A 10,296-nucleotide genomic window follows, 5' to 3' on the forward strand; every position below is an offset into this window, starting at 1 on the left:
ATTGCAACGTATGGGAGGTGGGAAAAACACTCATGAGTCCTCACTCGAACTCATCATCATTGCCGTCATCATCGTCACCATCATCATCATCATCAGCTGCCCTGCTACTACCTGCAATATCTCCCATATCGGGAAAGGTATACCACGAAGGATGGGAAGCATCCCTCGGCATATGACCTTGCCTGCAAAAATAATCATAGACAGGATACATAGATAAGCGAGAATCGGTCTCAAGAGTCTGGATACGGGAGTATAGGCCTTGCTGGCCTAACTGAAGTTCCTGAATGCCGGCCATGATGGCCTCATTATCATAGGGGACAGGTGGAGCAGTGGAAGAGGAAGAGGGTCTAGCAGACTCTCGCCTATAATAGGTCCTCGTAGGGGCAGTTGGGGGAGGTGAACCGCTAGGAATCTCTAAAAGATAAGAAGGTTGATGAGGGTGAATCTTAGTAAGGTCAAGAGAGGGTAGAGAGATGGAACGCCTATGGCTCTTCCCAATGAGCCAACTAAAATTGCCAAATTCAACAGACAGCCAACTGGTAGTGGTGAAGTAATGCTAGTCTAGGGTAATAGGACCTGGCACTGGTGTGTGGTGAGCTTCATCAAAGCCCTCCTTAAGTGCCAAATGGGTCACCAAGCCGCCTAAAACTATAGGGATGTTACAGCGGTTGCCATTAGGTTTGACAGTGGTGAAGCTAAGACCCTGTTTCCTAAGATGAAGGGCAAATAGGTGAGCAATGTTCATCTGGAAATCCTCATCATCATCCCCATGTCTTAGATAACTACCCAAGATCGCAACATCATCAGCCCTAAATTTATTGGGTTCTATGCGTCCAAAAATAGTCCACCCGGTAAAGCGGGTCCAAAGTCTAAGAACGGGTTGATGTATTTTATTTGCATGAGCATGTTGCATAGATTCAATGTTTTCACCTGTCATGGCAAACCACAATTCCCCAGAAATGAAATTGTTTGGTTGCATAGTTAGTCTTGTGGATAGGAGACCAAATTTCCTAGCAAACCCATCTAGTGTAAGGCGGTGGGATTTGTTCAACAACCTATACACCACATGCGTTACTAACCCGTCTCTACCCTTTACCACATCAAAGGAGCTCAAAAATTCAAGAGTGATATCCTCATAGGTATAATGAATCATGTTGAACATTTGAGACATGCCAAGTTTAGCAAATAAAGTTCTACATTCAGAATCAATTCCTAGTTTTGCAAGCAAAGAGCGATCTATAAAGCGGGTAGGAATTACCTTCTGATGTTGGAGCTCTATGAAACGCTTCTTTTGATTCAGAAATTCGGGCATGAACTTGATGTGTGGGAACCCTGGGATACTCTCCAAATCATGTTGGGGTTCTTGCGGGGCGCCTCTTGTTATCTTCCTTGTATCCATTGTTGCTCCTCAAGCTTTCTATCTTTAGAAAAGAAAATTGGAATTTGGGTGAGATGAGTGTTTGGAGGGAGAGGAATAGTAAAGGAGGTTGGATATGGGATTAAAGTTATGAAGGATGAAGAAATTGAAAGGATTTAAGGGAAGTTTGTGGGAATTAGAGGAGATGAAGAGAGTTAGGGTTTTTTTTATTTGGGGGAGTTTTGAGAGAGAGAATGTGGGAATAATGAAGATGAAGGATTAGAATGGTGAAAAGAGAGGCGTTTTTTTCTGAAATAAAAATCGTTGCTACCCTTCATTTTCTTTCACGCCCGATCGGGCTGACCATGCCCGGTCTGACCGGGCGGTGAAAGTCTGGAAATGTTCGCATGCTTCTTCTAGCTGTTGACTCTCGCGCCCGATCGGGCAGCTCATGCCCGGTCTGACCGGGCGGTGGGAGTTGAATTTCAGCCTTAAGTCTTTTTTTTTTTTTTTTTTTTGCTTTCGCGCCTGATCGGGCATTGTATGCCTGGTCTGACCAGCGATGAAGGTTAACTGTCGCCTTAATCTTCTGTCTTCCTCTTGCCTCTCGCGCTTGGTCGGCTGGCCTTGCCCTGTCTGCCAGGGCGGTAAGGGTTAGAAAAAAAAAGTTTTACGTTTTCTTCCTCCCTTTTTCTCTTCTGGTCAGTGCTTCTCGTGCCCGGTCGGGCATTGCATGCCCGGTCTACCAGGGTGACGAGTAAGTTTCTCGTTTTTCGACCTTTGACAGCCCTCTTGACATCCCATGATAAGTGCATAATATATTATATTTTTAGTCCCTAATATTAGTCCAGTGACCGCTTTATATTGGTTATTTTATGATTTTATTTACTTTTATTATTTTAGGTTTTATTTTATTCATTATTTTATTTTATAGTTATTTTTATAATAATTGATACTTAATTGTATGTTGTGTATTTTTGGTAGGAAAGCAAGAGGAAAATAAAGCCCATTTACGTTGCTAATTGCTATCATCAAACTATATGAAGGAAGCAAGATACTTGCAAAATAAAAAGAAAAACAGTAAAAAAAAAAAAGAAGAAGCACGTGTCTCCTGAAGAAAGCAGCAAGCTACAACTACAACCAGCAAGGTACAAGAAGATGAAGTGGCGTGAAAACCAATGCTCAAAAACCACCATATACCATATGTTTATCTTCAACTTATTCCCTCCGAAATTCAAGGAAAAGATGAATGTTTATCTTATTTCAAGAATATATCTCATATCCAAAATTCAGAAGCTGTTTTGGGTTATAAAAATCCCCAATTATTTCTTCTCAAAACACACACAACTTAGCCAATAATTATACAAAGAGTATGAGAGTTCGAGTGAGTCCGTAATTGGTCAATTGGTGAAGAGAAGATAGCCATTGGAGGGCAGCTTAGTCTCGAATCCAAGGTAGAACAAGAACGAAGGTGAATCGAGGGGTTGAAGCCGGGTTTATTCGGGTGTTCTTCAGAGTATATTTTATAAGTCTTCTTCTGAACTTATTTGTTCAATACTACTGATTTATTTGATGTTCTTTGCTAAATTGATGAAGTACTTTTATTGGATTATTGATATTATAATTGATTCTTGATAGTATTATTTTTTCGATTTAATGGGTATTTGAAATTTGCTCGTTCTTGATTATTAAATTTGCAATTTGACATTGATTGTTATCTATCATGTTATTAGTTGTGAATTATTGCTATCTATATGATTTGGCTTAGTTTGAATTATATAGTGAAATAGTATCTAATTTTTATCAAGTCTGCGATTATGGTTTGGTTTAAATCAGAGGGCATTTTCAATCTAATTATTTTAAGCATTTATGTGATTAGTTTAATTAGGACTAATGAGGTCTCCTAGTTTTTAATGCTTCCGTATCTAACTCATGCAAGTTGCGAAATATTTGTGTTAATTAGATCGGTTTAGAGTCAATTTCGGCTTAGTCCAAATTTGGTTTCAAGTAAGGGAGATAGGGAGTCTTTGTTACTATAGTCTCTACGATTAATCTAATCGTTAAATTGAGTATTTTGCAGAGTCGGTCAATTATTGTTATCAATAGTTTAGTATGAGTAGAGCCGAAGTGGAATTGGTTAGTTGTGTCGTCAATAGTAGTTTATTAGTTTAGTTCCGTATCAGTTTTATTAGTTTAGTACTATCTTAAACAAACCCCCCATTTTATGTACATGTGTGAATAAGTGTATACTATGTAAATTTCAGTAATGTAGTGTAATTTAGTTAAACGTTGATAAGAGTTAAAAATCTCCTCGTGGGATCGACCTTTGCTTACCCTTTTACTAGTTGTTAATATTTTTGAAGGTTAAGTTAGGAAAATAAATATTTAATTTTATACGGTAAACGACACGTATCATCCCACTTCTTGCATAACTCGGTGCTCTCTGAAAAAAAAAAACAAAACAAAAACAAAACAAAACAAACACAAAACTAAAAAGGAGAAAAGAAAGAAAAAGAAAATAAGAGAAAGTAAGAAAACGGGTTGCCTCCCGCAAGCGCTTGTTTATAAGGCCTCTCGCTCAACCACATTAGTGCTCACTGAGTTAGCGATGGGGAAGAGAGTGCGATGTCCACCTTCTCTTCGATAGGATCCCCGACTCGGTAATGCTTCACCCTTTGTCCGTTGACCTTGAAAGTACCTCCAGTCTTGTTCCATAGTTCAATAGTGCCGTAGGGGTAGGCCTTAAATACGGTGAAAGGACCCGACCACCTAGACCGAAGCTTTCCGGGAAACAATTTTAGTCGTGAGTTGAATAGAAGAACTTAATCTCCTTCCTTGAATTCCCTTATCACAAGGCCCTTGTCATGCCACTTTTTAGTTCTCTCCTTGTATAATTTTGAACTTTCAGAAGCTTTGAGGCGGAGCTCATCTAGTTCATTTAATTGTAGCAACCTCTTCTCTCCCGATGCTTTAGCATCAAAATTTAGGCTCTTAATGGCCCAAAATGCTCGGTGTTCTAGCTCAACAGGTAGGTGGCATGCCTTCCCATAGACAAGTCTATATGGGGTCGTACCAATTGGCATTTTAAAAGCCGTTCGGTATGCCCATAGCGCATCATCAATCTTAGCTGACCAATCTTTTCTTGTCCTTGCAACCGTTTTCTCTAAGATAGACTTAATTTCTCGGTTGGACACTTCAACTTGACCACTGGTTTGTGGGTGATAGCCAATGCCAAGCCTGTGTTGTACTCCATATTTCTTCAACATCGCTTTGAACCGATGCTCCAAGAAGTGTGTTCCCCTGTCACTAATCAACACACGTGGGATACCAAATCGGGGAAAAATAATTTTTTTGAAAAATTTGCTTACCACACGGGCATCATTGGTTGGAGTAGCAATAGCCTCAACCCACTTTGACACATAGTCAATGGCTACTAGGATGTATCAGTTCCCTTGAGAAGAAGGAAACAGACCCATAAAGTTTATACCCTACACGTCAAACAACTCGACCTCGAGTATGTTGTTGAGTAGCATCTCATTCTTCCTAGAAATATTACTCGTCCATTGACAATGATCACAGGCCTTGACATAGGAATATACATCTTTGAACAAGGTTGGCCAATAAAAACCGCACTGCAAAATCTTCGCGATTGTCTTCGAGGGACCTGCATGTCCACCACATGGTAAGTCATGGCAATGAGAAATGACATTATTTACCTCACTCTTTGGGATGCATCTTCTGATCACTGCATCCGCACATAGCTTATACAAGAAAGGAACCTCCCAGAAGTGTCTCCTTGCCTCATAGAGGAATTTCTTTCGTTGTTAAGACGAGTAGCCATGAGGCATTGTACCTGTGGACAAAAAATTAGCTAAATCAGCATACCAAGGTGATTCAATTTTCGAAAGACCTAATAAATGTTCAGCAGGGAAATAATCATCAAAAGGGAGGTCATCTCCATCCCCATTATCGAGGAGGAGGCGAGAGAGATAGTCTGCGACGACATTCTCAGTCCCCTTCGTGTCCTTTATCTCGATGTCATAATCCTGCAACTAAAGGATCCAACGAATCAACCGCGGCTTGGCGTGACTTTTACTTATTAAATATCTCAATGCCGCATGATCTGTATGAATTATTACTTTCGAACCAACTAAGTAAGAATGAAACTTGTCTATTGCATAAATTACTGCTAGCATCTCTTTTTCAGTTGTGGCATAATTCATTTAAGCAGGGCTAAGAGTTTTACTAGAGTAATAAATAGCAAGAAGTTTTTTGTCCTTTCGTTGCCCCAAAACGGCTCCTACCGCATAGTCACTAGCATCGCACATAATTTTAAAAGGTAGGGTTCAATCCGGGGGTTGCATAATAGGAGCAGAGATCAAAGCTTTCTTCAACCTGTTAAAAGCTTCAAGACAAGCATCAGTAAAAATAAATGGAGCATCCTTGGCTAAAATCTCAGTTACAGGTCGAGCAATTTTTGAAAAATCCTTAATGAAGCGACGGTAAAAACCTGCATGACCAAGGAAACTTCGAACTCCTTTTACAGAGTTCGCAGGGGGTAATCGCTCAATGACCTCTATTTTGGCCTTATCGACCTCTATACCCTTATTTGACACGACATGACCTAAAACGATTCCCTGTTGTACCATAAAATGACACTTTTCCAAGTTTAAAATTAGGTTGAATTCTTGACATCTATGAAGCACCTTTTTCAGATTTTTAAGACATATATCGAAAGATGTTCCATAAACAGAAAAAACATCCATAAATACTTCCATAGAATTCTCTATGAGACCTAAAAAAATTACCATCATACAACGTTGAAACGTGGCCGGAGCATTACATAATCCAAATGGCATCCTTCGATATGCAAAAGTTCCATATGGACATGTGAATGTGGTCTTTTCCTGATCACAAGGATGAATAGGATTTGAAAGAAACCAGAATATCAATCCAAATAATAGAAAAAGGAATGCTTAGCCAAACGTTCAAGCATATGATCAATAAAGGGGAGAGGGAAATGGTCCTTCCGGGTAGCCTTATTCAACTTTCTATAGTCAATACACATTCGCCACCCTGTCACAATCCTAGTGGCGACTGGCTCACCTTTGTCATTCTTAACAACGGTCATACCTCCTTTTTTAGGTACTACTTGTACAGGGAAAACCCACTTACTATCTGAGATATGGTAAATTATTCCTGCAGCAAGCAATTTAAGAACCTCTTTTTTAACTACCTCTATCATGTTTGGATTAAGCCTTCTTTGAGGTTCTATAGAGGAGGCATGATCTTACTCAAGAATGATTTTATGCATACAAAAGGAGGGATTAATACCCTTAATATCATCAATGGTGTACCCAATAACATTTTATATTTTCTCAAAACAGTGAGCATTTGCTCCAATTATGTGTCATTAAGCTAAGCATTAACAATAACAGGGTATGTATTATTAGGACCAAGATATGCATATTTAAGAGTAGAGGGAAAGGGGTTTCAACTCTACCTCAGGAGGCGTAGTACTCTCCCTAACACTCGATACACTAAGGACTTCTTTGATTGGAGCGGTGATTGGATTGGCTTTTGCTTCCTCTAGTAACCTTGTGTACTCCCTTGTTTCCCAATCTTCATCATTGACACTCCCTATTAACACCCATTTCAAGTGCATCTTCCGTTTTAATCAAGGGAAGTTGCTCACGTTGTAAATCATCAAGGACATCCACTTGACAAATAGTCTCTCCCATGGAAGGAGTTCCCATAGCATTCAAGAGTGAATACCCCATTTTCTCATCCCCTACTTCAAAAGTGATCTTTCCATTCTTCATATCAATGATTGCTCCTGCAGTAGCTAAGAATGGTCTACCAAGAATGATAGGAACATGTGCATCCTCCTCCATTTCCATCACAACAAAATCACATGGAATAAAGAATTTTCCCACGTGTAGAGGAACATCTTCAAGTACACCAAAAGGAAACTTGACTGATCGATCCGCAAGTTGTAGAGATATACGTGTAGGCTTTAGTTCACCCATTTGAAATTTCTTGCAGATAAAGAGAGGCATAAGACTCACACTTGCACCAAGATCATATAATTCTCTGTTGATTTCTATGTCTCCAAGCTTCACTTGAATTGAGTAGTTACCCGTATCGCCTAATTTCTTAGGAAGTGTATTTTGCAAAATTGCACTACACTCTGTAGTCAATGCAACTATAGCATTCTCCTCTAGCTTCTTCTTGTTAGAGAGCATATCTTTTAAAAACTTTGCATAATATGGCATCTCGGATATTGCATCTATGAATGGAATGTTGATGTGAAGCTTTTTCAAAATATCGAGAAATTTTCCATACTTCATCTCTAACTTAGCTTGGGCTAACCTCTGTGGAAAAGTAACCTTTGGCACATATGGAGCAAGTGGTGGTGGAGTCGTTTCCTTTGGCTCTTCCTCAATTATAGTACTTTCGACCACCTTTTCATTTGCGCCTACTCCTTCAACAACCTCCTTTGATGGCTCCCTTATAGGAGGATTTTCCAATTGCTTTCCACCCCTCAAGGTCACGGCATTCATATGCCCCTTTTGTGGTTGCACTGTTTGACCCGGAAAGGTACCCGGTGTCTTTAAAGATTGGCCAACTTGATGAGCAAGTTGACTTATCTGATTGGCCAACTGTTGGATGGAATTGTTTGTTGTGGTGATAAAGTTCTCCATCATTAGCTCAAGGTTAGATTTTTGAGGAGGTGGTTGCATAGGTTGCATGGGTTGTTGGACTAGAGGTGGTCTTAGTTGGAAACCAGGTGGTGCATTATAATTGTTGTTTCGAGGTGGTGGTGGAGGTGGGTTTTGTTGGGCTTGGGTGTTCTTGTAGGAAAATTTTGGGTGATTCTTCCAACCTTCATTATATGTGTTAGAGTGGGGGTCATATGACCTTTTGGGGTTAGAAGTGTAGAATGCATTAGCTTCCTCGATTGATATCTTATTTGAATTTTGTGGGCAATTAGGTGCGATGTGACCTTGCACATTACACATTTGACAAGTCTCAAGTAAGCTAGTGGATGATCCAGCTTAGAGTCTGTCAAACTTGCTTGAAAATGCCTGCACAGAGCTAGTCAAAAGAGTTAGAGCATCAACATCTAATTTACCTCCCTTCTTCCACTATTTCAGCCTCCTAGGTGATAGTTATCATTGACAGCCATCTTCTCAACTAGTTCCTTCGCCTAAGTTGGGTTCTTAGTCAAGAGAGAACCCCCAGATGCAGCGTCAATATAGATTCGGAACACATGAGTTAGACCATTATAGAAGGTTTGGATCAACATCCATTCAGGAATACCATGGTGAGGGCATTATCTCTGCAATCGCTTGAATCTCCTCCATGCGTCATATAAGGACTCATCATCTGATTGCTTGAAAAGTAGATAACTCATTTCTCAACCTTGCAGTCTTTTCCTGTCCCAAGAACTTGACTAGAAAAGCCTTCACCAGTTTATCCCATGTGTCAAATGAGCCAGAACCTTCATCTCTCAACCATTCCTTCGCCCTATCCCGTAATGAAAAAGGAAAAAGGCGAAGTCTAAGAGCATCATCCGTAACACCATTTAACTTCATAGTATCGCATTTCTCCAAGAAACTATCAATGTGACTCACTAGGCAATCATGAGATGTGCCTGCAAACGAATCATTGGAGATGAATTGAATGAATTGTGGTATCAATTCGAAGTTCTGAGCAGTGACAAGTGGTCTAACAATGCTTGAGAGGAGTTCGGTTGTTGTATCAGGAATACCATACTCCAAAAGAGATTTCGTGCCTTCTTCCATGTTTCTATTGTTTCGATTTCTCCCTCTTACCTCTTCGTCTCCTTACAGTTGCTTCGATTTCAGAATCAAAAGGTGCTAAATCGTCTGATCCTGAACGTCGTGTTTGCATGCAACAAAGAACTAAAAGAAGAGTATCAAAAACACAAGAAACAATAGCCGAAGCAACAAATAAAGCTTAGTAAAAACGAATCATGAATAATTAAAATGAAACCGTTAGTCCCCGGAAACGGCGCCAAAGTTTGATAGACGTGTCGCGTACCTAACAAAAATAAACCTAACTATTCCTCCTAACTATGTAGTCGGGCAAGTAAGGGTCGAATCCCAAGAGACTAAGGTCCACCTAATTAATCAGACTCAAGCAATCACCAAGCAAGTAACCAATCAATAATGACTAACACTAATGACTAATATATTAAATAGCACAATTAATCTAGAGAAAATGATAGTCAACAAACTAAAGTATCTAAGATCAAGCATTACCACGAATATAATCGATACACTAATAAATCTACCCCTAATAACAAGTCAATTTACAAGAGGAAAAGCATTCCCTAATCAATACCAAAGGTCTCTTCCGAGTTATCAATGGCTTCCCATATCAAATATCAAGCCTATTTCCATGGAATCAAGCAATAAGGTACATTAAACACAATACTTAACTTTCTAATCATCCAATCACCTACTTCCGTGATGATCTTCAAACCCTTAATTGAAATACCCAAATCCCGTTAATACCCAACTTCCGTTACAATAAGAACAAGGGGATGATAACAATACTAATTATTCCTAATCTAGCATTGGCATGAACACAATCAATTAAGCATGTCAATTGAGATTATTATCGGAGAAATTAAAGATTCAATTCATATATCAATCATATTCGGGCTTTGCAAGATCCCGGATTAAGGATCTACTCACACATATTAACGAAAGCAAAAACAAGATTCAATGAAGAAAACATAATTAATGAGCAATGAAAAGTAAAACAGAGATAAAGTAGATGAATACCAATTACTTCAATTGAAAGAACTTGAATTGTTGACGAACAATAATCCTCACTAAGGAGTAGAAATTAATTGCTTAAGGAGAGTAAACTAGGGTTTAAAAGTAGTTCTAATACTAGGGAAATAA

At 39.3% G+C, this 10,296-nt stretch overlaps 2 protein-coding genes across 2 annotated transcripts; both read right to left on the bottom strand.

The window, feature by feature from the left end:
• Nucleotides 1–4,179: 4,179 nt before the first annotated feature.
• Nucleotides 4,180–4,623, bottom strand: LOC110727252. The gene has a single exon (XM_021906818.1). It carries the CDS (start codon nt 4,621–4,623, stop codon nt 4,180–4,182), a length of 444 nt encoding a protein of 147 aa, XP_021762510.1.
• Nucleotides 4,624–6,984: 2,361 nt separating this feature from the next.
• LOC110727253 lies at nt 6,985–8,379 on the bottom strand. Its single transcript, XM_021906819.1, has one exon. It carries the CDS (start codon nt 8,377–8,379, stop codon nt 6,985–6,987), a length of 1,395 nt encoding a protein of 464 aa, XP_021762511.1.
• Nucleotides 8,380–10,296: the final 1,917 nt, after the last annotated feature.

The sequence above is a fragment of the Chenopodium quinoa genome, unplaced genomic scaffold (assembly GCF_001683475.1).
Source record: "Chenopodium quinoa cultivar QQ74 unplaced genomic scaffold, ASM168347v1, whole genome shotgun sequence".
In the NCBI taxonomy this organism is placed as follows: domain Eukaryota; kingdom Viridiplantae; phylum Streptophyta; class Magnoliopsida; order Caryophyllales; family Amaranthaceae; genus Chenopodium; species Chenopodium quinoa.

Excerpts from the sequence above, each read along its gene's own strand:
- LOC110727252 (XM_021906818.1), bottom strand. The coding sequence starts at position 4,623 with ATGTTGAAGAAATATGGAGTACAACACAGGCTTGGCATTGGCTATCAC.
- LOC110727253 (XM_021906819.1), bottom strand. The coding sequence starts at position 8,379 with ATGTGTAATGTGCAAGGTCACATCGCACCTAATTGCCCACAAAATTCA.